The sequence below is a fragment of the Saimiri boliviensis genome, chromosome 15 (assembly GCF_048565385.1).
Source record: "Saimiri boliviensis isolate mSaiBol1 chromosome 15, mSaiBol1.pri, whole genome shotgun sequence".
Taxonomy (NCBI): domain Eukaryota; kingdom Metazoa; phylum Chordata; class Mammalia; order Primates; family Cebidae; genus Saimiri; species Saimiri boliviensis.
In genome coordinates this window covers 65,524,408-65,551,803 of record NC_133463.1, presented here as the reverse complement: position 1 = coordinate 65,551,803, position 27,396 = coordinate 65,524,408, and the positions used below count along the sequence as shown (strand labels likewise).

Below are 27,396 nucleotides of genomic sequence, written 5' to 3'. Positions count from 1 at the left end.
GTAGGTTCTTAAATTGTTTTTAACTTTTAGAATTTAAATGACTTTGTTCATTATGAGTTCCCTAATAACACATCCCCAAAAAACTTCCTTTTTCTTGATCTGCTGGACACATCTTGAGTTTTCTAGTTTAAATAAACTCCATTTTTAGTTTTCTACTTTCTCTTCATCTCAGCCTATCCATCAGGGGCAATTCTTTCTTCCTGTTTTTCAGTGAGAAGTTGTATTTCATGAGGGCTCACTTAAAATAATACTATCAAAAAGATGATTTTTTTTTTTAAAGTGAGGATGAATTGAAAGAAGAATCCTGGTTAATTATTCTGCTGAACTGAAAAGCATCTACTCTGTTGTCCTTTCCAGTGATCTTCAGGAGCACTTGAATCTCATACTCTTGTTTGGTTGGTTGCCAGTGTAACTCCAGATATATATAACATTTAAATATAAGACAGCATATTATTTTCAGTGTTCTCATATGAAAACACTGAAAATAATATGCTGGTTGATGGTTGATGTTTGAAAGGGATAGTTATTGGACAGTTTGCCTCAGTTAAGACAGTTTTAGCTCTAGGCACTTTAAAATGGACTGTTTTGCCAAGAGGGTATCTGGAAAAACTGAATGTGAATATACTGGTGCCAAACTTTGAGCAGTTATTCATTGTTGTACAGCAGGCTTTCCTTTGCTTGGAACATGCTTACCAATTAAAACAATTGCAGAAGTTGAAGAGATTTATAAAACTTTTCATTTTTATAATCCTTCCAAATTTTGTAGCACCAACTCAACTGCATCCAAGTGAGGCTTTTTGCATTAGTAGTTTAAGTTGGTTTAATAGTAATGACCAGTTTGTTGTTGTTTTTCTTTCTTTTCTTTTCTTTTTTTTGAGACTGAGTCTCACTTTGTTGCCCAGGCTGGAGGGCAGTGGCATGGTTTCGGCTCACTGCAACCTCTGCCTCCTGGGTTCAACCGATTCTCGCACCTCCGCCGCCCAAGTAGCTGGGATTACAGGCACCTGCCACCATGCCCAGCTAATTTTTGTATTTTTAGTACAGACGGGGTTTCACCATGTTGGCCAAGCTGGTCTTGAACTCCTGACCTCAAGTGATCCATCTGCCTCGGCCTCCCAAAATGCTGGGATTACAGGCGTGAGCCACCACGCCCTCCAACCAGTTTGTCTTTGAAATTTATGTGTTTCATCCTACTTCTCCTCAGTGAGGAGGCTTGCCTTTTGCACTAAGAATACCTAAAAGGTTCTTTCCTACTCAGTCCTTCTGTTAAACATTATGAATTTTAAAATAGTTTTCTCTCCTAAGAGGATTGTTCTCTTGCCATTCATCTTTTGGAAATTCTCCAGGAATATTGAGACATTAACTCAGAAGAGAATGTCATTGGTTGAAATTGCGATTTTTGACTTCTGTGAAATATGAGAACTTTAGAACAAAAAATTGAAGCTTGTCTAACCCTGGACCAACTCTGCAAAGTTGCCCAGCAGTGCCGGTTTCTTCATTCATCTGTATTAACACAGCGGTAGGCATTTGGCACTTGGTGTCAAGGAGCCTCTTTTTTTCTTTTCCTCCTCCTTTTTCCTTTTGTTTCTTTGCACATGATTCTCTTCCTTCTGAGGTGTGAGCCACTCCTGAGCCTTTTTTCTGTCTTTTATGCCCACCATTTAAAACTCCAGCCAGAAAAGTGAGGACTGGCTAAATATGAGGAGGCAAATAGCAGTACCTCCTAGTCACCAGAGCCTGTGGGCTGTGACATGGCATCATCATCACAAGCCACTTCCAAATATGCAGAGGCTTCTCTCCTCCCTCATTTACCTATGTTGTAGCTAAACTGGGTCTCTTGTGCTCCACCTGCACACTACTCCTGAGAGAAACTAGTGTAGCCACAAACAAGCGTGTTCACCCAGGAGACTGGAATCTGGAATGACCATTCCTATTTCCTGTGTAAAACTTAACTGGCATGTCACCATTTCACAATTGTTCCCTTGTCCCTACCATAGGCCAGAGGGGTAAATATGTGTCAGCTGCTATGGCAGCTTAGTTCCATTGATGGTGCCTGCCAGGAGCATGGTTTTGAGACAGGTCAGTGGGACAGTTTGCTGTTCATTTTGTGTCCCTATGTAGGTTTACCAGGAAGCTTTTGCAGGAGTTGGTTTTCTACTTTTTGAAAATTTGCATGGAAAGAGTAAGAGAAACTGTCGGTGAAGGGAGATGGAATTCAAAGAGTGAGGACACAGACCTGAAAATCCGCAGAGATAACGCAGTTCACATAGTTGTTTGTGAGTTGTGTCTATTGTTCCTTGGCTTATAATAAACAGAAACAGTAATACTGATTTTTTTTTTTTTTTACCTTATTAAATCAAAGTGAGCTCCTTTCAAACAAACTGCATTTGTTGGAGCTTCCTATCAGCAGTTATGCTGAAAACTGGGCCTCTGTGCACTGTGGTTCATTTTGGAGCTCTCGCATCCACAGCCCCAACCTTTTAAAGACTGACTTGTAGTCTGTTTAGGCCCTTTCCTTATATGATGCCCCTGAGAGGACACTTTAAAAAAAGTTTTGTTTTATTTTGTTTTTATTTTTAATTTTAAAATTGGGGTGCTAAGTCCAAACCAAGAAAGAGAATGTCCTGGCACTTTACGTAGTTTAGGTCCAACACATACATTGTTTAAGTGAAATTCCAGTGCATTGTAGATTTTTAAAGTGATTTTCTTAATTGGCCAATCATTGCTGTTAGCCCCTTTATTTTTATATTCATGTAAGATATTTAGGTGATATGAAAACTCTTATGACTTATAAATGTGTCCAAAATCTTGCAAAATATTTCATGTCATATTCTAAGCCATGGAAGAGGACATGGAAATGCTCCCCTCATTCCTTCTAATAAAGAAGCTGATCTCTGTACTCCTCAGTCCCCAGAAATATGTTGGGGCAGTGGTATCTCCACACGGCTATAGACTTTCTTGACTTTCTTCCCTAGTTTAGAGGAACACTTCATTTTTATTCTTATCCTTATTAGAGGTGCTAATAGGTAAGACTCTGGATAAAGAAGAAATTTGGAAATTTGCTACAGAGCTTGGAGTCTTTTACCTCATGTATCCTGAAATGCTGTTAGAGAATCTCTTGTATTCAGTCTGTTGAGGAGAGACATAGCAAGATTACAGAATATTTTTCAGAGGAATATATTTTTATTTTAAATCATAATGCATTTGGAGGCATAATTATAAATAAATTCATTATTTATAATTATATCCAATGAACAATGTGGAATAATAGCCTTTAGACTGGGATTGAGTTCTCAGATCTCTCTGGAGATGGGAAAATTAAATATCAGAGAAGAATTATTAATTGTACAGCAAGATACTCACAGGGGAAATCTCAGAGCTGTCATGAGAACCCCAATCTCTAGATTCCAAGTCTTTCTTTTCTGCTATTATAAGTTGGCAGACTCTAACCTCTGCTTATATCATAGCTAAATTGTATACGAACATGTTTTGTAAGTACTGATTTAAAAAAATTCTTTGTAATCATACTTGTTCTGTAAGTTGTTTGATAATCTCTCCTCATCTCCTCTTCCGTTTCTGTCAGCATAGCAAATTTAGTTTCAGCTCCTGTTTTACTTACAATACTGGGATTTTCACTCTTGAATTAAATTTGATTAAAATTTATTAGCCAAATCAGTAATTTTACTTTGATTTTAAATAATTATGGAATTTCAAAATAGAAGGAAATCATGGCAGTCATTCTGTCGGACTTTCCAAATTTATCTGGTTGATGTGAATCTGTTAAACTAGTTTTGGGGAAGTAAGGTTCCTTTTAATATGCTAGAGAAATAAAATATGAAGATCAAAAATAATCGATGTAAGATTATATTTTATACTGCTTTTTCAGGCTATGGTGTTGTGTATACAATAGATTTCTAAGGTAGTGATGTTTTTAGTGGTGTTTTAGAGTATATCATAGGTTATATGACTTTGTTTTTGTATTTTATTCATAAATATACAGAAACACTGGTTTGTATATAAAATGTCTAGTGTATTAGTAACACCTTCTCCCTTAAACTCTTAAAAACAAACAACAAAAGAAATTATGCTAGCCTAACCTCCTCTATATTAACACTTTTTTTCCTCTTTATGAGTGAATGACCCTGCTTTCAAAACAGACACATAAGCTGTGTACATCTTGACAGTAGTACAGTGTCCAGCTCTGTTGCAACATTGTCATAGGCTTAAGAAAGCCTCTTCAGATAATGGCAAAATAACTTCTTTTTTTTAAGCTTTTCTACATAGCAAAACAAAAACAAACCCTCAAAAAACACACAATTCTTATAAAAAACAAAAAAAACCCTCAAAAAACACCATTCTTGAGTAGTTGATGAGTTGGCTGCCATCTTTTAGCATGAGAACTGAGTCTTGGTTTGTAAAACCATAGTGCTATAACCAAAAGAAGGACAGATATATAACTTTACTTTTACTAAAACCTGAGTAGGAATTTTGAAAATGAAACAGGTTTCAAATTAAGCAAATATGTTTACTCAGTGTGGTCATGTATTTGTTTTAATAGAAATAGTTTGGGGCTGGATGCAGTGGGTCGCACCTATAATCCCAACACTTTGGGATTCTGAGGCAGGTGGATCCTTTGATCCCAGGAGTTTGAGACCAGGCTGGGCAACGTGGTGAAACTCTGTCTCTACCCAAAAAAAGCTGGATGCAGTTGTACGCACCTGTAGTTCCAGCTACTTGGGAGGCTAAGTCAAAAGAATCACTTGAGCCTTGGATGCAGAGGTTGCAATGAGCCAAGAGCATGCCATCCAGCCTGGGAGACAGAAGTGAAACCCTGTCTTAATAATAATAATAAATAATAGGAATAGCTTGGCTATTGACTATAAAGTTTTCTACTGTATTACCTGTATTTGCTGTGCATTATTGTGCTATATTGCTTTTTAAAATGTCATTTGTTATATTGTTAGTTTTAATCTGTTTTTCTGGTAATGCTTCTTTAAGTTAATATAGTATACATTTTAGTCATTAGGATGCATTGTAGTCAATAATTTGACAAAGGTAAGAGTCATAAACATTTTCATCATATACATGGTCATTACAATTTAACTCTATTCTAAGGAAAAAATAGTATCTATTACTTAACATAAAGGAACACACAGACAAGAAAAAAATAATTCTGTAAAAAATACAGCATATGCAGCAGGGGGCACCAGATGAAGGCAGAAATGTATTCTTATATTTTGAATCAGCTACAGCCTGTATCCTGTTCATATATAAGCAATGTGGTAGTTAATTGTTTCCCCTTAGTTTTCCTAATGGTTTTAGTTTCTCAGCTCTAAAAGCTGCATTGAAGAAGAGATTGATAACTCTCTCTTTTTTATTAATTCAAATGAAACTTGTTACAACCAAGTAATTTAGTAATTTTACAGATTTTTCTTAAACATTCACTGTTTTGAAGGTTTCAGAAGCAGAGTAGAAACCACATTTAATAATTCTTTGCTTAGAACAAGGCATTAATATTATGTGTAATACATTTTCTACAAAATATTTTTTGATTGCAGAATAAAAGGAAACGCCTGATGATTTAAAAGCCTACATTTTATTTTCTTTATATATGAACTGAATGAATTTTAAATCTGAAATCTTGTTTCTTACTACTAATAAATTGTTATGTAGACATTTGTTTCTAAAAAAAGTCTTGTTTTTAATGTTGGTAACATCATTAAAAAGTTTTTTCCTTTAATTTCCTCTTCCCCATCATCCAGTCCAATATCAGATGGAAATGATGCGGAGCCTTCGCCATGTAAACATTGATCACCTTCATGTGGGCTGGTACCAGTCCACATACTATGGCTCATTTGTCACCCGAGCACTCCTGGACTCTCAGTTCAGTTACCAGCATGCCATTGAAGAATCTGTCGTTCTCATTTATGGTTAGTAGGAGGTTTCTTTATTATTCTTTTTTTCCCTTAATATTATTGCTACTATTTTTGCTTTCTGTCTTTTTTGCCTCTAAGAGCAGTCTGGCAGGGCTTCTCAAGTAAATACCAACCCTGTTTCTGCAGCAGCCTCAGCAGCAGCTCAGTCTAGACAGGGTTTCCTTCTTTCTGTTTATTTTTCTTGCTATCAGAGCCCTGATGTGTACATTTTGGAATGCTGGAGTAGCTGCTTCGTTTTTATTCCTCCATCTCCCCTCCCTCATTGAAGGGGCTGGTGGAACTAGACCAGATGTCTAACAAACCCCGATTGCTAGAGTGTCTGGCTCTGTACGTGACTGACCAATCATAATACAGTGTGCCAAGTTTTTTTTTATACCTCTGACAACAGCGTACAAAACCTGGACTGTTTCTTAGCACAAAGATTTTTTTCTTTTCGGCCTATTTAATGGTGTTTCCTCAAGCTCTCCAGACCAGATGTTCTGTGCTGTATCAGAACTGTAGGCAATTTAACAGCTTTATAGCCTTCCCCCTCCCCAAACACTCACAGTTTGCCATATCTGGCAGACTTGCATATAGTTTCCAGCTGAGAAGTAAATGTAACGTCCTGAGTATCTGTCAGAAAAAATACTAATGAATACGATCAATCTTATGAGCTGCCCCAAAATTGTTTCAGTATGTTAACAATTGGATTACAGTAAAGAACAAGTTGTTAAAGTGTACTTATATTGGCTGGAAACATTGCATCATCAGACCTTGATGAATTTTCCACTTGTTTCAATCTATTTTGGTTTTCATTTTATCACCTATTGCTAAAAGTTTCACTGTGTTAAGTTTCAGACAACATGAATGTTAACACAGGTTTTAGGCGAATATTGGCATGCCAGAGCCGTTATCATGCAGCAAGTGCTAAGCTCCCTTACTCATGGAGTGTTTCAGCGGTTAGTTTTGACAAAATTGGTTTCTCCAAAACCAAAAAGACACATTTGTGATAGCAGTTTGACTTTAATGGTTTTGTTTTTACAATCTGTTTTAACTAAGAAATGTGGACAGTGATTATTAGGATGGATAAATTTTGTTTGCAGAGCTGTTCATTTTAAGTTGAATGAAGAACTACAAGTTCATGCAGCGAATTTTCATGTTTAATATTTATCAGTGATTTCCTAATTATACAAGATGTCTAGAACATATGATGCCTTTAATTTTCAGCAAGATGACTGGTTCTTGCTGAGGAATGAATTGGAAAGTAACCATTTTGTATCTTCAGTTTTTATTTGACAGAGGAAGTTACTCTATTATAAGAAGAATAGAAGTATTCCTGCATTTTTGAGTACCGTTTGCTGTAGTGGCTTGAGTCTGCTTTAAGTTGTGTTCTGGTTGTTTATTCTGATCTTTATTTTGCAAAGATTGTGTGATATGTAACAGAATGTGCCTAGAACCAAAGCCATTCAATCTTGGTAGTGACAAAATTCTTAGTAATTTATTTCTCTTTTCCTTGTTTGAGATCCCATAAAAACTGCCCAAGGGTCTCTCTCACTAAAGGCATACAGACTGACTCCTAAACTGATGGAAGTTTGTAAAGAGAAGGATTTTTCCCCTGAAGCGTAAGTGTTTGGGGGCATATGGTAAAGGGTTGGGTATTTTTCTTTTAAGATTTTTCTTTGCCACATCTCTTGAATCCTCGGTTGTGGTGTGGTAATGCTTTTGCCATGTGGACTGTAGAAGTTTTCTGCATGCCGAGTGCTGCTTGCTGTCTCCCTTTCCATGTTTAAATTACTCTTTAGGGAATGTCTCATCTTTTCTCACCAAGGGTGAATTCAGTTAGAATGGGAATTAATTAGCTACCGGATTCGAAGAAATAAATGATTGAATAAAGGGAGGTAGAAAGAGTGATCATTGGCTGTCAATTGTAAGCTGTCAGACTGCTTGTGAGCTGTGTGTCTTATTTTTTGAACTTTTGTTTGGGGGCGGGGGGGTGGGAAAGATATAAACATTTTAAGCATTTGGTAAAGAATGTGGCTTATTGGAAATTTTATGGGTGACAGGTATGCAGAGAATTAACTGATGGAGCTGTTTTGGGATCCTAGTTAATGACATTGTAATATTTACTTTAAATAGTTAGAATTCTTCCATTTTGTGTTAATTATAGAAAATTTTCATTTCTTATTAAATCAAAATTAATTGCTTTGACTTTATATAGGACAGTTCATCTCTAGTTTCCCATTTGGCTCCTAAAAAGTTAAGGTGAAGAGAATTTTAAAAGAAAAGCTAACTCATGAGCAATTCCTGGATGTGGTAGTTATAACTGAACTATGAGAAACTGTTCCTGCCGTGTTCTAACTATTGTATCTGGAGTCTCCTTGAGTGTTTTGCTTCTTTGTTAATCTCTAATTCAGTAGCCCTTTAAAATGAACTTTTCAAGAAGTAGAATATTTCTCATTTCTGGCTATTTTAAATTAAGTTGTAGATGTAGGTTGTGTAGCATAACTTACTGTGACATTTACATTTTAGTATTAATGAAATTTTAAAGATACCTGATTACAAAGAATGGTTTCTTCTGCTAAGAATCTTATTTTCTGGGCTTTTGCTCAAATTTGGATCATTTTCAAAGTTACTCAGATCACTCAAACTTATGCTTGACTCTGTAAAACTAGTTTCTCTGCCCCCCCCCCCCCTTTTAAGAATGCTAATGAAACAAAGATCTTGGACAGGGCCTGTAATTAGGTAAATGTTATGAAATAGTAAATTTAGCACCTACTTTTGACCATCAGACTAAAGTATTTGTAACATGCTTCACAGATTGAAAAAGGCAAATATCACCTTTGAGTACATGTTTGAAGAAGTGCCGATTGTAATTAAAAATTCACATCTGATTAATGTCTTAATGTGGGAACTTGAAAAGAAGTCAGCTGTAGCAGATAAACATGAATTGCTCAGTCTTGCCAGCAGGTAAGTGGCTCTGCCTAATGAAAAGTCTGTTTTTTAGAACTTTTTGCAAAAGATTCTTTTACATAAACTTTACCTGTGAAACAAGAAAACAATTACTTAAGAACATTTATAGGTTCTTAAAACATGTATTAACATGGAATAATAGTCTGGCCCTGTTAGGATCTCAAGAAAAACGGCAAACTGATAACATGAAACAACACATTGTTTAAATACTAATTGCTCGAATTAGAAGAACCCTCTGCTGCCTTCTTTGCTGTATCATTTGTGCTTTGATAAGGTCAGTGCCCATGGGGGAGGCTTTTTTATTTGGCTCAGCTTTATTTCTTGTACACGATCCTAAGAGGCTTAGGGTATTACGTCTGGATATTTAATAATACTTAGGAAAAGAACAGAAATGCTTTTTTCTTTTACCTGTTGTACTTGCCCTTGTTTAGATACAGACTCAGTTGTAAAATTCCAGTTGTTTGCATTTTCCACTAAAATTTGAATTCTCTGAACCTGTCACTGAGTTTAGCTGTCTTAGTTGGTGACATGATTTCCTCCAGCACGACTGTCTTAGCTATCTAGTTGCTGAGATAATGCTTATTATATTTGTAAAATGCACTGAGGTTTCCAAAAGGAAGTATTCTTCCCTTTGTGAAATTAATGTTTATTTCCCCTCATCTATTACTCCTTAACAGAAATGTGAATAGAGCAACACGTATAGCTCCTCTTAAATGCCCATTGAGCCTTATGTTAGTGATTATTTTGTGTGTGGTGGAAGAAGGCTAGCAGCAGACCTGTAGAATGAAATTAAATGGACAGGGTAGGTAATAAATCAAGATATGTTCGTTGACTGAAAGAAATAAGTTGTATTTTCTTAAGCAGTTAGTTTCAAGCTGATTCAATTATTTATCAGATTTCTAGTTATCCTGAATAGAGACTTAAAAAAAAAGTACAGACTTTGTACTTCCTTAATACGAGGCAAGTGAAATGAACTCAGAAGGACCAGAGACATCAATGTTCTTCTCCGTGCTGTAGCACGGGTAGGACTGTGGTTGAGGTGCCACCTTCCATTGCATTAATTGATCACAAAGGCCACTGGAAAGTCTTTACAGGTCAGGGAGATGGACGATGAATGTAAATGGAGTGCTAAGTAACACAGCCAGGTTGCAAGGCTAATTTGGCACCAAAGAGTGTACTGTTTGACTGCAAACATATATTCATAATAGTCCTTTAATTTGTCTGTTTTAGAAGGTCATATTTTTCTTTACTGCTTTTACAAACACACTCGGCACACCTGTATTTAAAGTGTTTAGCTAAGAACCTTTTTCAGCATACAAGGTTACAATTTGATGTATTAAGTATATAGTCATATAATAATTTTAAATTTACTGCATGAAAGCTTTTGCTTATATAATTCATGTCTTCACCATTCCCCAGTCTTCTTTATAGAGCATACAAAACAAATATATCCCTTATGGTGCTTTAACATTACCAGTGAGCTGCTCTATAATGTCCATTTATCCAAAGCAGCATTTATAATAGCCAAGAAAGCGTTCTCAGTTTGCCCTAGCAACTGGGACCTAGACAAATATTTTATTATAGTTTTTGTCTTCTGTAGTTTTATGTAAATGAGGAAAAGAGCCCCCATTTCTTTGCTTTCCATGTGAAATTATTTAAAGTGTAAATTTATGTTCCTGGTAGGAGGGGAAAAAAATGAAGCAACCTTGAAACAGTGCTTTCGTGCTAGTACACTCTTAGATTGAACCAAATCGATTGTTATTTTAAAAGACAGATACGTTTTATACATCTCAGTTTTTAATTTCTAACAGTAGTTGTGTGATGATGGCTCAGGCCAGTTGCCATGAAAGTTCCCTTAAGAAACCTCATCAGAAATCATTCCTGCGCAGGTCCTGGACTTGGCCTTTCATTTCACAGCCTATACATGGGCACCAGTTTCTTTGATGTGCCTGAAAAATTTTTCTGTGCTACGTCTAAAACTTACTGTATTTACTTTTGTTAAAAAAAATCTAATTTTTTTATTTTAATTTTATTAGGTGGAAGTCCTAGTAGTAGTTATTCCATAGCAAGCTTTATTAGTTTTTAAAAATGTGTAACACAGGCGTTCAGCTTTTCACATGTGTAAAAAACAATTCTGTTTTTATTTCCTCTTTTAAAAAAAGTAAACTAAGGGTGGGCATCATACATTAAGGATTATAAGCATAAATTGATACTGTAGCCAGAGCAGACTTAACACTTCATGTCCTGGTTCACATCTGTTTAAGTTATCTGTTTTCAGTTCTTTATTTGCTTGGCAAGAAAAGAAAAGGCAATGTTACTGAAACTCCTAACAGTGAGTCCCTGTTTCAGCATCCTAGTTAAACTGGGGCGGAAAAGATCCCCACAAAATTGGTCTTGGTAGTGGTCTGATTTTCTGTCAGTGTTAATTTCTATTGCCCTTTTAAGGCCTGTAATACACTGATTTTTTTTTTTTTAAGTGTTTCTGATTGGTTACGTTTCTGAAGAGCATCATCATAATATAAAAGTTAATGAAATCCTTGAAGTCCACATATTTGTACTTGTATCAGTGTTCTTTTACAATAACTTCATATACTTGCAGCAGATAATATTAGTACTTTACATTACAAACTTTTCTGGTAGAAACAGTGGGTCTGTTTTAGTAGTGCCTTTCTAATTACTGTAACCAGCCTCCAAGATTTAAGGTCTGGGTATAAATAGTAGAGTTTTCTCTGCACATGGTAGGACCTCTTCTTTGCTGTTGCTTTTTCCCTGCTGTCACCACTTTCCTTTTAACCTCCCAGCCACAGCATTGGTGATCTTTTCTTCCTCTGATTTCCTTTTGCAATTAATGACAAATGACTTAACAACTAATCCTGTAGCTAATGACCTTTCTTATACTTAATGTGGCCCTTTGGGCCTCACGTTGCTCATTGGTAAAAACGAAAAGATCAGTAGCCTGAGGCCAGTGCTGCTTGTCCTCTTGCCTGGTCAGGACTTCATTAGGTTGGTGTATTCCTTCCTTCTTCATAGATTTTCCATTTCTTTCTATGCTAGTTGTTTTTTTGTTATCTTTATAGGCTTGTTCTTCAATTAAATTTTTATTTTTATATGTTCGACTCTTTAGGCAATTTGAAAGAAAAATATAATGAACATACATCCATAAACCTTTTATTTAGATTCACCAATTGTATATCATGCCACATTTGTACTATCTACATACACAAGTACTATTTTTTGTTTCTGAACCATCAGAAAGAAAATTGTAGGTCTGACTTTTAACCCCTAAATACTTCAGCTTGCATCTCCTAAAAACAAGGACATTTTAACTTGTTTTATGTACGCCAATGTCAAAAAAAAAAAACCTTAGGAAGAGAATACCTTTTGATCTCATCATTATTATTCATCTCCTTTTGTCTTCTGAATTTTTCTGTTTGTTTTATAATCAAACTTCTCGACAGAATTTCAATGTCACTGTTTTCTCATTTCCCACTGATCACCAACAGTTTGTGGTATTCCACCCATTGTATGTAGTAAGACCTCCCTCCAGAGTCACAGAAGACTTTGATGTTCCTATGTCACTGAGTATTTTAGACTCTTCAGCATGCAATATGTTGATAAGGCCTTCTTCCTGAAATTCTTTCCTAGGAGTCTGTGAAACTACAGAACTTCTGGGTTTCCTCTCATTCTCCACAGTGAACCCTCTTGTGCTCATCTCTGTGTGTTCCTCGGGGTCTTGTCTTCTCACACATGTACTCCTGGGGCGATTTTGTCTTACTTCTGTGACTTTTACTGCCTTAGTCTAGGACCTTATTTCTCTTCCTGATTATTTTCACAGTTTCCTCACTTCCTGTTTTTGACCTTTTCTTCTTCCAAAATTGTAATGATCTTGCTAAATGCAAATTAGATGCTCATATTACTCCTTGGGTTAAAATCTTTAGCTGGTTCCCCACTGTCCTTAGGATAGATTGCGAACTCGCGGTGTGTTTTTAAGTCATTGCTCTTTGACTGTTGTCTTCCTCTTTTCCCCAGGCTTGCCCTGTTCAGATACTTAAGTGTGAGTGAATTTAAATCAACCAATAAGAAATTAGGATAAAACAGAAGCAAATACATTGTATCCAGAGAAGAAGAAATGTTTTAGAGTTAGAAGTGCTTAAAAAAATTGCAACACAATAAAATAAATATGAAAGAAGCACTTGATTCCTCAACAGATGAAGTCATTAGGACACGTTACTGGACGAAGGTTATCTAGGTAGTGCCAGGCTGGGAACAAAAGGTCGGTTTACTCACAGACACCCTAGTTCTGTGCTCTTTCCGTTGTTCATTCCAGAAAGAATGAAAACGTTCTGATTTCTTGAGGTTACTGATGGAATCCATATTTTAGTTGGATTTATTTTTATTCATTCTCAATATTCCCAAACTGTTTCTTTCTCAGTCTTTCCCTTCTCTGTAAATGTAATAACAGCTAGTTGGCTGCTCAAGCCAGAGGACTGGGAGTCACCCTCCATTCCTCTCTGATGCCCCCTATGAAATAAAGATTGCCAGCCCTGCCTTCAGACTCTCTCAGTTCTGCTCACTTTTCTCTGTGCTCACTGCCACCATCCTAGTTCAAGTCACCATGATTTCTCTCTGTAATATCATGATAGATTATTTTCCAGAGGTGCAGTTTTTAAAACAGAGAAAAAAATGACAATTTAAACCATTTTCAAATGTATACTTCAGTCATTGTTAGTATATTCACAATGTTGTATAACCATTACCAACTCCAGAACATTTTCATCACCCTGAACAGGAACCCAAATCCATTAAGCTGTCATTCCTATCCCCCTAATGGCAGCCTCTAGTTACTTTATATCTCTATGGATTTGCCTAATCTGAATATTTTAAAAATAGAGTCCTGGCCAGGAGTGGTGGCTCATGCCTATGATCCCAGCACTTTGGAAAGCCAAGGTGGGAGGATCTCTTGAGGTCAGGAGTTCATGGTGAAACCCTGTTTCTATTGAAAATACAAAAAAAATCTAGCCAGGTATGGTGGTGCTTGCCTGTAGCCCCAGCTAATGGGGAGGCTGAGGCATGAGAATTGCTTGAACCTGGGAGGTGGAGGTTGCGCCACTGCACTCTAGCGTGGATGATGGAGTGAAACTGTCTGAAAAAAAAAGAAAAGAAAAAGAGTCCCACAATAAGCAGCCTTTTGTGTCTACCTTCTTTCCCTTAATAAATGTTTTCAGGGTTCATCCATGTTGTGGCATCAGTACTTTATTCATCTTTAAGGCCAAACAACATTCGATTGTACAGATACACAGTATTTTATTTATTCATCATTTGAAGGAATTTTAGATTGTTTCTAGTTTTTGGCTAATTAAGAATAATGTAGCTATTAACATACATGTACAAGTTTTTATGTGAGTATGTATTTTAATTCTCTAGGGTATATACATAAGAGTGGAATTGCTGGGTTCTGTGGTAATTTGGTTTAGCTGTTTGAGGAACCACCAAACTGTTTTCCACAGTAGCTGTATCACTTTACCTTCCCACCCCAGTGTATGAGTGTTTTCATTTTTCCGCATCCTCACCAATGCCCCACAATAGATTTTTAACCAGTCTCCTGGTTTCTGCTCTCTAGTCCATCTGCATAGCAACAGAATGATCATTTTAAAATTAAACTCCAGGATATTGTTCACATTGAGTTGAGAGGTCTCATTCACAACGAACTACATTGTTGGGAGGTTGTATGGTGCTAATGAGCTTCCCGTGTGTGCTTGTCTCGCCTGCCTGACCTAATCACTGTGCTCTAGCCATGACAGGCCTCTTGTTTTTAGCGAATCTGCCTAATTCTTGCTCATCTCAGGCATTTAGAACTGGTACTTACTTTTGCCTAGAATATTTTTGGCATGGCTGATTCATCTTTCACTTTCAGTCTGTCATCTTCTTAAAGAGAAATTCTGATCATGCTATCTAAATTAAGTGTCTCTTCACCTTCCCCTTCCCTTTCTCCTCCATCCCTAATCAGTAATAAGATTAATGAAGATATAGAACATATATGTCTCATTCACTGTTGTCTCCCTGTTTTCTAGTACTAAGGCTGGCACATAATAGGAGTTTAGTAAATATCAGTTTGCAGTTAATGACTGGGTACTACCCTTTAGCAGCTTGCTGTTTTAAAAATACATATGTATAGTATCTGTCCAGGCATTACCATGGTAGGAGGTAAGTTGCAGGCAGAAATCAATGAATATGGTTGCCATTGTGTCAGTCATCACATCACTTTATAAAGCGATGTCAGTAACTGAGCTGCAATAGAAATTTCTGGAGAGAATAAGAAATGTGAAAGACTGTACTACAGATTCTAGAAAAGGTAAGAGGAAAGGAGCCTTTTCATCTGATTTTGTAGAAGAAATGCTACCATTGCTCGTTTAAAACCTTCTAGATAGAGAAATCATGTGCCAGATGTTATAATCTGTATGGTTCTTTCCTGTGACTACTGATTTAAATGTTATGGAATGCATTTGGGCAGGGGTAAGTTAAGGAAAAGAGTGGGAATATTGAACTTGGTATAAAAAATATGCATTATAGATGTCTCACTAGGTATGTTTAACCATTCCTACCCTAACATGCCTGTGCTCTCACAATAAGAAACTGAGCTATTTCAGGTATCCCTGAGATTATAGTGGGAAGTTCTGTATGGGAACTTCAGTATGGAAAGTTTAGTAACAAGTTGACTTAGATTCTTTTCTCTGCCCTCGCTTTTATGCATATGTGTGCTCTCATTCTTTTAGCAAAAGCCAGTTCAAGTTCATATCTTAAAACTGTTTAGAGCAGTAGCAAAGCTGTACCTTAAAGTAAGACCTGTCAGTATGTTTACTTTACATTTCAGCAATCATTTGGGGAAGAATCTACAGTTGCTGATGGACAGAGTGGATGAAATGAGCCAAGATATAGTTAAATACAACACATACATGAGGAATACTAGTAAACAGCAGCAGCAGAAACATCAGGTTGGTATTGTGGAAAAATTTAACAAACATGTATTTCTAAGTTTCATGTATTTCAAGAGTCATGTTCAAAATGACCTAAATTATCTTTGGTAAAGCACTGACTGTTAGCTAGTTAATCTATATCATATTTTAAAAAGATTATTCTTTATATGGCATGTTCCTAAGATATTAATTTACATGTTATACTTAAAAATACCTGTGTTAAAAAGAGCTAGTATATTAAGCTCAGATTGTAATGCCAAGGTTATGCAAATAAGAGATACATTTATTGAGAAAATCAGAAGCAAAGAGATTCCAGAATGTCACAGCTCATTTCTTTACTAACTATAATTGGTTTGGCAGTGGCTCATTGCAGCATAGTTAGCAATCTTCAGTTCATTTAAAAAACGGAGCAATTGTGATTAAGAACAAGCAATTTTGATAGGAAATAATAGACCAACTGCTGTGAAGTAGATAGTGTAATACAGACAAAAACCCTAGAATTATCTGAGTATTCTCCTATCCACACATCTACGGCTGTGGCCATTTAACCTTTTCTTTATTCTTGTTGCCTGCGGGCCACGTGGTTTTCACAGTTCCTGGAATATTGTATTTGGACTATATTGCTCTAAAGTGTTCTTAGCTTTTGATTCATAGACAAGTTGATTCCAGAATGTTTATCTGTGAAAGTAGTATTTATATATGACTACTCTGTCCATTAAAATGTACTTTAAACAGGCCGTGTTAAATACAGAATTCTAAGCACAACTACGTGGTTCTGAGAATTATATTTAAATTTTTTCTAAATATCAGACTTCATATTCAGTATATAGTGAAATTTAAAGTACTTTGTTTCTACCAATTTAGAATTGAGAAAACATGTAAATCAGTATTTTTTTTTTTTTTTTTTACTGAGAATATAGGAGTGCTTACACATGTCTGATAAACTAGAGGGGAAAATCATCTCAGCTGGATTTCATTTTCCTGCTGGTTTTTCCTGTAGCTTGAGGACTCACCCAGGGGATCAAATGGAATATTTGTCTCCTATGAGTACCCCTTAATGAATACAGGAATCATCATAAAGCAAGTTACTTTCCTTCACTAGATAGAATTGTCACTTCCCTTGATTTTCTTAGGAATCCAAAGACTAAATTTTTACTAAACTACCTTGGTTTCTCATTACCTGACATTTTAAGGTTGTATGGGATATTATTTGCTTCACTGTTGTGAGCAGGCATAGCTGTTAGCTTTTACTGCAATTGATCTATAATTTTATAGTTAATATTTACCTTTATATATATCCCTACTTTCTCTTCAGTAAATCATAGGAATCCAGAGTCTCAAAGTATTCAAAGCATTATCTGAGCTATTAATAGTATCCATCCTTAGTTGTAGAGCTAAGGTACAATTATCTGTTGCGAGTAGTAGTAATAGGCCAGGTGCATTGGCTGACGCCTGTAATCCCAGCACTTTGGGAAGCCAAGGCCGGTGGATCACTTGAGATCAGGAGTTAGAGACCAGTCTAGCCAACATAGTGAAACCCTGTCTCTACTAAAAATACAAAAATTAACCTGGGGCGTGGTGGCACATGCCTGTAATCCCAGCTACTCGGGAGGCTGAGGCAGGTGAATCACTTGAATCCTGAAGGTGGAGGTTGCAGTGAGCTGAAATGGCACCACTATACTTCAGCCTGGGCAACAGAGTAAGACTCCGTCTTCCCCACCCCCTCAGAAAAACAAAACGAGTAGTAACAGTAGTGAACATAGCAGTAATAACATCACATGTATTGTTGTTTTACGTCAATAGGAGTAAAGTAGAATTCCCAGTGTGGTAGTTCATTACATAGTCATTAAAATTGCTAGGAATCATTAATTACCCCATTGTGAAAAATGGTAAAGCAACTGTCTTTACCTTACTAATCATGAGCTTCTTTCCCTTTAAGCCCCCTTTTACTTACATAACTAGTTTTGTTTTCTGAAACACTATTAGTTATAGACTCTTAGAGCCCGGAATGGCACTAGAGTTTGCAACAATGGAATTTTCATCTACTGTTAGCATATTTAGCTTCTTAGAAGCAAGTTTCCCCAAATGTTGCCATTGATAAAACTGAGGTTGGAATTCAGAGCAGTGGATTTCTGCTGGTTGTGTAGGGGAAGGAGGTCTTTTTTTTCTCTTCCGATGGAGAAAAATAACCAAATCATTTTCTTTTTGAATATTAGTATCAGCAGCGTCGCCAGCAGGAGAATATGCAGCGTCAGAGCCGAGGAGAACCCCCCCTCCCTGAGGAGGACCTGTCCAAACTCTTCAAACCACCACAGCCCCCTGCCAGGATGGACTCACTGCTCATTGCAGGTATTGTTGCCCAGTGCAAAACCTGGCTGGTTTTGTCCGTTTCTTAGGAAGCAGAAGACAGGGAGAAAAGCGTGCCATAAAAGCTAGTATATTTGAAATGGTTGCAGGATGAATTTGAATCTAGCACCCGTAAATCTGAAATCTATGAACTTGTAAGAGTTTGTTTTTTTGTCCGGGTTCTTTGAATGCTTCACTGTTTGTTTCTGAGTATTTTTGAGATGGCATTATAAACTTTCTAAAATGAGTCCTTTTTCATGGAAACCAAGAAAAATTATTTACAGTCTTAATGCATAAGATCACTTAGCTCAGGCCTCTTACTATTCCTCTCCCAGCCCAGCACTGTACAGTTGGTATTTGACTTGAATTTGGGAAATTATTTCCCTTACTTTGACTTAAATTGGGGCAGCACAAATGTATTTCTGAATGAATTTTTTCTGGATATACTTAATATTTAACACCACTGTTAAGCAGTAGAGGTCCTGTGTCCTGTGCAAGGATTTGATTTTAAATATATGATATTCATGCCCTTAAAATCTTATAGAAATGTTTAATGCCGTTTGATTCAGTCAGATACTTGACTGTGAGAAGATTTTATCATAGTGGAAATCCTACTCAAAAGCTGATTGGCAATTTCTCAATTCTATTGATACATTTGTATTGTGGGAACAAATTCCAAATTCCCTTAACATTTTCTCGTGTACATGCAAATTAAATTTGGGAAATGAGACATAATTCCTTCCCTGAGGTCCAATTCAAACAGAATTGAAATCCTTATATTTTCAAGAAGCATATAATTGTTGCATGAGATTAGATCATTAGTTTTAAGACGTAAAAAGCAATGCTGGAGCCCTTTCTTCAAGTGAACTCTCTACTCTTGCTCTGTCTTAGTTTGGAGGAAATCCCCTTAACATTTCCAAAGCACAGACTGAAAACCTACTGCATTTATTCCTATCTGGGTCAAATGGGTCTGGTTGGTTTGCAGTTCTGTGATTTTATTGTTAGTATCTCCTTTCTACCTGGTAAGTCTAGTCAGTGCTGTTTTCTCAGTTGTACAACATTGATTTGATCTACTTAGTCAGTCCTTTTGGCTGAGAGCTAGTATGTTCTTAGGACTGGTAACCTTTTGAGGAGTAGTTTTTCTTTATTCTCCATGTAATTAAGAGTGGGCAGTAGCTTATTTTCATAAGAACTCGTATTTCTTATACCTTATTGAAAAGTAAACTCTGGATTCAAAACAATATACAGGTGATTCTGTTTTATGCTGATTTTCCTGTTTGACTAGCTTTCTGGTTCATTTTATGGTTTGTGGAACATTATGGCTCTATCTCTTTCTCAAATGCACAGGCCAGATAAACACTTACTGCCAGAACATCAAGGAGTTCACTGCCCAAAACTTAGGCAAGCTCTTCATGGCCCAGGCTCTTCAAGAATACAACAACTAAGAAAAGGAAGTTTCCAGAAAAGAAGTTAACATGAACTCTTGAAAAATCACACCAGGGCAACTCTTGGAAGAAATATATTTGCATATTGAAAAGCACAGAGGATTTCTTTAGTGTCATTGCCGATTTTGGCTATAACACTGTCTTTCTAGCCATAATAAAATAAAACAAAATCTTGACTGCTTGCTCATTGGATTTTAGATGTATTTTCTCTAGCTTACTTTCATTTGCTTATACTTGTTTATTCCTTTTAAAAGCTAAAGCCGTGACCAGAAGTGTCCCTAGGCTGAGACCTGTAGGCCCCACCACTTTTGCCACCTCTCAGGTGCCGCCTTTCAAGCCACTTATCCCAACTACTTCTCCCAGCTCCTGACCCAGAGGCCCTGGTACCTATTGTGATTTTTTTTTTTTTTTTTTTTTTAATTTTTATACTTCACTGCTCCAGGCTTTGTGTACTTGCTCAGGAATTCCTTGTCCCCAGACTTGGAATCACTTGGCCTAATTCCAGTCAGTCTGCCTTTTCATTTCTGCAGGTGATGGTTAAATAGTCCCTGTACTTATAGGCTACTGGACACAAGATTTTTTTTTTTTTTAAAGACAGTCTCACTTTGCCACCCAAGCTGGAGTGCAGTAGCCCAGTCTCAGCCCTGCAACCTCCATCTTCCAGGTTCAAGCGCTTCTCCCACTTCAGCCTCCTGTGTAGCTGGGACTACAGGCATGTGCTACCGGTTGTGGCTAATTTTTATATTTTTAGTAGAGATGGGGTTTCACCATGTTGGCCAGGCTGGTGGTCTCCATCTCCTGACCTCAAGTGATCTGCCTGCCTCTGCCTCCCAAAGTGCTGGGATTACAGGCATAAGCCACTATACCTGGGTAGGACATAGAAATTTTAAAGACAAAAATCATGTCACCAGAAGTAAGATTCATTTTGTTTATATTATTTAGAACTTCACATTTGTCTTCCCAAACCATGAAATAACAATTCTGCTAATAGCAAGTATTATGAATGTAGAATGAGGAATTAGGACAGTACATTGGGAAAAACATATTTGAGTAAGTTTGTATTTGAAAGATTATCCCAGATCTTGCTATTTGTTTACCACCAGAATCAGTGAGATCTGCCAGCTGGTGGGGGTGTGCCTATGAGAATTTTAGATGATGATCCCCTAAAAGGAATATCAGAAAAGGGCATGGGTAAAAGGTCAGGAGAGTTGAGAAATCCATTTATTGGACAACATTGTTTTGAAGGCACCACTGGGGCTCTAGGATTAGGCAGCCAGATTGAAATCTTGCTCCTCCTTTCTTTAAGTTACTTAACCTCCCTGTGCCTCACCTTTTGTCACCAGATGAGATGAGAAATGGGAAGAGATCTGTTACCTCACAAGGTGGCCGTGAGTGTTGAAGACTTTCATGGGGTGTTGGGGTGAAGCATGCAGAACTTTGATTTGTATGTGACAGCCATTTAGCATGTATTTATGATGAAGGAGGCACTCTAGGTACCCTAGCCAGGATGTTGGGTTGTTAGCTGGGTTTTACTTTAAAGAGCACAAGAGCACTTAAGTACTTGGATTCTAGCATGTTCTAGGCCCTGAGCTCACCTACATAATTGTCTTTAGGATAATCTTTGAAGTAGATTTATGAGTCAAAGGGTATGTGAAATGTAAGGCCTTTTATGTGTACTGCCAAATTGCCTTCAAGAGTTTCTGCTGTTTTGCCCTCCTACCCATGGTGATTCCTTAAATTTGAGTCAACACAAATTTGAGTGTGGCTGTGTTAAGCAGAAGGGATATATTAACAGGTAAAACTGGTCATGGCCCCTGCCCTTATGGAATGTATGCTCTGTTGGTTCATTTCTCTTCATTCTAATTTTCTAGAGTAGAGATCTTATGGTGGAGTTCAAGCACCCTTAAGGTAGCAAGTGAGCAAAATAAAATCAAGGAAAACCAGTTTGAACATAACCTACGTATTTGTTAGAATGTAAGATTTAACTGAATCACTTCAACTGTGTTTTTAAAGGGGTGATTATTTTTTAAATTCTTTATTATTGTTTAGATTTCTATAACTTAGTAACATGTGAATGAATACATAAAGATTTCAGTAATTTTTGATTTAGGAATTATTGTAGTGGGAAAAATGGTTTAGGAAAACATGTCAGTGGAAATTAAATCGCCGCAGTATGTAGTGTTAGGGAATAGCTTCTGTTCGGCATTTGATTTGAGTGCTGTGTTCTGACATTTTTCAGGAACAAATACATGTGATTCATCTTCTATAAATATTTGCAGTTTCTTCAAGTTGAAATGAGAAAAGCTTGTAAATTGAGCACTGGGTCTAATAAATCATACACTTACCCGAGAACAAAAAGACAAGAAAAGCTAGCTTGTTACTCTAATGAAAAAATTGAATGTTAAACCAAGAAAGTAGAAGATATTTGACATTAACTTCATAGTCATTGATAATAACCTAATAATCATAACATTATTCTTAAAACCTGAAAGAATGGATCCCTGCTCCAAATGTGTTTTTTTAATAGCAACATAAACTAAAATAATTTTTTAACCTGTTTTTGGAAGCTTGGAAATTGAGATGCGGTCATCTAATGTTAACCTAATTAAGAGAGCTTGGTGTGGTTTCTCATGTACAACATCTAAATATTTAAGTTTTATTGTCTTCTAAAATATTATTACATTCTTCATACTATAGTTTTGTGACATTCTTTAGAAAACTTGTGTCAGCTTCACTTTCAAACCATGCTGGCATCGAACTCAGGTGTAGTGATATCAGAATGTTAAGAAATAATTTTTAATTTTTGTTATAAACTTCACTTTTACAATAAACATTTCTCAACCAATTTGAGCATGCAATACACCATTTGTCATTTAAAAAAATTGTCACTGGGCATCTTGGTCTGTATTAGCTCTGTACTTTTAAAAATTCTCTTTCTTTTAAAAATTAACAAGTAGCCGGGCGCGGTGGCTCAAGCCTGTAATCCCAGCACTTTGGGAGGCCGAGGCGGGTGGATCACGAGGTCAAGAGATCGAGACCATCCTGGTCAACATGGTGAAACCCCGTCTCTACTAATGGTGCAAAAAAATTAGCTGAGCATGGTGGCGCGTGCCTGTAATCCCAGCTACTCCGGAGGCTGAGGCAGGAGAATTGCCTGAACCCAGGAGGCGGAGGTTGCGGTGAGCCGAGATCGCGCCATTGCACTCCAGCCTGGGTAACAAGAGCGAAACTCCGTCTCAAAAAAAAAAAAAAAATTAACAAGTATTTGTCAGGTACCTACTATGTCACGCACTCTTGGTGTTCCACTGCAGACAGGATGCAGATTCTGCCTCTGAGCTTACTAATCAGCATATGACCCAAGAGAAGAACATGAAGTCATGCAAACCGGAGAGTATGAAGTCTAAAATGCCTTGGAGAGTGCTTCAGTCCATCTCAACAGAGGATCCTTCCTCAGTTGGGGTGTACAGAAGGGGTAACCATGGTTAGTAGTCATTGTGATTGCGATAAAAGAATAAAGATCTGGGTCTATTAATACTGAAAAGTGGTGACTCCCAAGTTGGAGTCAGATCCTCTTTGTATAGATTGGAAGAGGGGTTGATGTGACTCCAAATTATTTGAAAACAAGGAGTGAGAAAGGGGAAGCCAGAGCTGTTGGGAAATTACAGTTTGGTGGAGCACACTGCTGTGGCCCAGTACTTACTGCCTTGAGAGTTATTTTACATAAATGGACACTTCCCTGTAATGCACGTTGAGCCTGCTTTGCCTCCCGAATAGCTGGGACCCTAGGCACATGCCATCACGCCTGGCTAATTTTTTGTGTTCTTTTTTTTTGTAGAGATGGAGTTTCATCATGTTGGCCTGGCTGGTGTTGGCTCCTGTCTTGACTTCCTAAAAAGGTGGGATTATAGGCGTGAGCCACTGCACCTATCCCTAAAAAATTGTTGATTCCATGAGATTAGATATTGTGGCCAGTTACATTTATTTTATGAGTTAGGCAACCGATTTTCAATCTTTTTATTGAATCAATGGCAAGCAGTCTGTTACAGATTGAATACAAATACTTTTAAACCATGCTGACATCAAACTCGGGTGTAGTGATATCAGAATGTTATAAAATAATTTTTTACTTTTGTTATAAACTTCATTTTTACAATAAACATTTCTCAACCAAATTAAGCATGTAAGACACCATTTGTCATTTAAAAAAAATTCTCACTAGGCATCTTTTTAATGCTAGTTCTGTGCTTTTTAAAATTCTCTTTATTCTGTGATACTGAACACACACACAAAAATCTCTTTCTTTTACAAAATTTAGCACTGTTTACAATAGCAAAGACCTGGAACCAACACAAATGCCCATCGATGATAGACTGGACAGGGAAAATGTGGCACATATACACCATGGAATACTATGCAGCCATCAAAAACGATGAGTCCTTGTCCTTTGTAGGGACATGGATGAATATGGAAACCATCATTCTCAGCAAACTGACACAAGAACAGAAAATCAAACACCACATGTTCTCACTCATAGGCGGGTGTTGAACAATGAGAACACATGGGCACAGGGAGGGGAGCATCATACACTGGGGTCTGCTGGGGGGATATAGGGGAGGGACAGTGTGGGGAGGGGAGTTGGGGAGAGATAGCATGGGGAGAAATGCCAGATATAGGTGATGGGGAGGAATGCAGCAAATCACGCAGCCATGTGTGTACCTATGCAACAATCTTGCATGTTCTTCACATGTACCCCAAAACCTAAAATACAATTAAACACACACACACGAAAAAGCACATAGACATGAAACAACTACACCAAGATTTCAAACAGACATACTAACTTGGAAGGAGGGAAATAAAGTTTTTTAACATTTTCCAAAGGAAGGTTTCAGAAAAAACAAACAAAAAAAATTTAACAAGTGTTTATCAAGTACCTTTTATATCAAGCACTCTTGATGTTCCAAAGCAGACAGGACACAGATTCTGCCTCTGAGCTTATTAATCAGCATATGACCCAAGAGAGGAACATGAAGTCATACAATTTGGAGAATATTTTTTGCTTCAGGTCATCTCAACAGGATTCTTCATCAATTGGGGTGTACAGAAAAGGTGCCAGTGGTTAGTAGTCATTGTGGTAAAAGGATAAAGATCTGGGTCTATTAATACTGAAAAGTGGTGACTCCCCCAAGTTGGAGTCAGAATCTCTGGATGGATTGGAAGCGGTCTTGAATTACTAACTTGAGGTTAGTAAGACCTCAGAGTCTTAGTAACTTGAGTATTTTCTGGAACTGTCGTGAGTTGAGGGGATAGTAGATGGAGTGCTGAATTCATGCTTATTCTAGAATGTGCTTGAAGTCCTTCCTTTTAAATAGGATGCCGATACATCTTTTCTTCCCCAACTTCCAAAAAAAAAAAAAAGGTGTCATTGTCTGATGTCCTGTAAAGATAATAATATATTCTCCTTTAATCCAAAGATTACTGTTTTTACATTTGAATGAAAGTAAAGGATTCTGCCACTTCTTCATCAGACCCTTAACAATGCAGAATGGCCATTTTCCAAGTGTTCTTGTTTAATGTTGATTGCAGTAGGAAAATACTGCTTCTGGCATTTATGTCAACCTCAAGACAAACTCAGGTGTCACTTTTATTTCCTTCAGTAATATTTTATTTCCTTGACCCCTTTTTAGGGCACAGCCGTTTCTGGCATCTTCTATCTTCCTTTGTGGACATGGAAGCAAAGGATTTGTTTAACTTTCAGCAGTGTTTACTGCTCCTGACGGTAAATGGTCCTTGCCGTCTCTTCTTGGACTGTAGTCTCTCTTGCCAGTGTGTTACTTTGTGTATACTGGAAACAGTTCTTATTTTGTCAAATCCCCTGGGTGATCTTTCCCTACCTTTGTTTATCTTGTCATTTGGCTTTCACTTACTTAACTCATTTCTAATTTCAATCTGCCTATGATTCTTTAGTGTTGATTCTTGACCTCCATTTTGAGGTTTTTAAATTGCATTTTATTTATTAAAAGTCACAAAGATCTTAATTTTTCCATGATCTAATCATGTATCTCTGAATGTCATGATTCTCCAATCAGGCAGACAAATGTCCCAATAACCTCATCTCCTAGATCACAATGGAGAAGGTTTATTTTTCCTTTTGATGCGTGCAGCTCCCATTATTGCTAATGAAAGGTCTTCGTGTGCATTAAGGGGAAACTAGACCTCTAATGAGATACAGAGAGGAATTGCAGCTGATGATTTCCACTTCTAGCCCACTGTACTATAACAAATGCATGCTCAGGAGGCAATGGGCCAAAGAAACACAAAATGCATGTGCTGCTTATATAAAATATCTTGCCTAGTCTCAATGTAGGTATTGTTTGGCTTGTGGTGTCTGATAATCCATACCTGCTGAAGGGGGCCCTTATTATGGAGGCAAAAGACCCAGGTACTTGGAGAAGGAAATGAATAGACAAATTATATTTCAAGTAGCTTTGTAAGAGCAATTTCTAAATTAATATTTTACAGTTCACAAAGTACTTGCTATGTATCTTCTCATTTAGAATGAGAAAAGAGTACAGATGCGTTATGAAGGCAGTGTACTTGGTACTGAAAATACAAAGGGTTTGAAACACAGTAACGGCCCAGGGATGCTGAAACCAAACTTCAGAAAAGCTGCGATTAATGAAAGGTAACGCACCTCTAGATGGCAAGACCAGGACTAGAGCTCAAGTCTTGGGTGCCAGTGTCATTTTACTCTTAACCAGCACATGGCACAACCTCCCTTCTCAACCAGGACTGGAAGAATAGTTCGTATTTCAAGGTATCTTTCTATGTATGTGATGGCATCTCTTCTGTGGTGAGCCACTCTCATTCCCTTTCCCCACCAATTTCTGGGAGCTGTTTCGTCCCCTAATTTATCCTGATACAAAGATTCACAGGATCCCAGTGGTGAGCTCCCAGTGTCTGTGTTGATAACTGGACTAAGGTGAATATCTGAAAAGGGTAACTGATTAAGATGAACAACAATTAAGGGATGCTAGTGTCCATCCAGGCTCATTTCTTGGGTAGAGGCAGTCTGACCCTTGACTACTTTGTAATTCTGGGCTGAGTAGCAGAGTATAGGGGAGCGAAAATCAAAGAATGCTGCCTGGGTTCCAGCACTGGGGTTTTCTGTTTCCAGTCTCTTTCTGAGACCTGTTTAGATTCTTGCCTTTGAATCTCACGAAAACACATTTGAATCTTCTTAATAACACTGGCTTTTTTTTCCTTTGCAAGTATGAATTGGTTTGTGTTGCTTTTAACCTAAAAAAATAAAAATAAATAAATAAATAAAACAACCTAACCCAACTCATGTATATGCCAACTCATGTAATAGCAAATAGCAATAGCTTATTTGCTATTAGCTATTAGGCCTCAAAAGATTTTAGAAGGTGCACCCTTAAGTGGCAATTGGAGAATAAAAAGCTCTTTTATTTTGCAAATATGTTCATAGAACTTTAGAGCAGGAGAGGACTTAGCCCTATCTCTCTGTGAGCACTAACACCTCCATTTACAGATGTGGAAGGAGGTACCAAGAGCTTTAAGTATTGTTTCCAAAATAGCCTAGATTATTCACCATACTTTTGTATTGTTCTGTGCCTCAACATTTCCTGCAGAATGTCGTCCCCTATTGGACTGAGGCTTCCTGTTTGCACAGATGCTCTGTGATGCACTCTGGAGTTGAAGTGTGTACCATTTGAAGCTCCAGGG

The 27,396-nt window shown here is 37.2% G+C and overlaps 1 protein-coding gene across 1 annotated transcript in view; it reads left to right on the top strand.

The window, feature by feature from the left end:
- EIF3H (eukaryotic translation initiation factor 3 subunit H) overlaps nucleotides 1-19,826 on the top strand; it is a 106,958-nt gene extending 87,132 nt beyond the window's left edge. The window contains exons 3-8 of the mRNA XM_003933116.4: nucleotides 5,763-5,930; nucleotides 7,438-7,537; nucleotides 8,733-8,882; nucleotides 15,757-15,877; nucleotides 18,076-18,208; nucleotides 19,553-19,826. Of these exons, the coding sequence (XP_003933165.1) occupies nucleotides 5,763-5,930; nucleotides 7,438-7,537; nucleotides 8,733-8,882; nucleotides 15,757-15,877; nucleotides 18,076-18,208; nucleotides 19,553-19,650 (770 nt within the window). The 3' untranslated portion in view covers nucleotides 19,651-19,826. The remainder of the gene's footprint in view (nucleotides 1-5,762; nucleotides 5,931-7,437; nucleotides 7,538-8,732; nucleotides 8,883-15,756; nucleotides 15,878-18,075; nucleotides 18,209-19,552) is intronic.
- The last annotated feature ends 7,570 nt before the right edge of the window (nucleotides 19,827-27,396 follow it).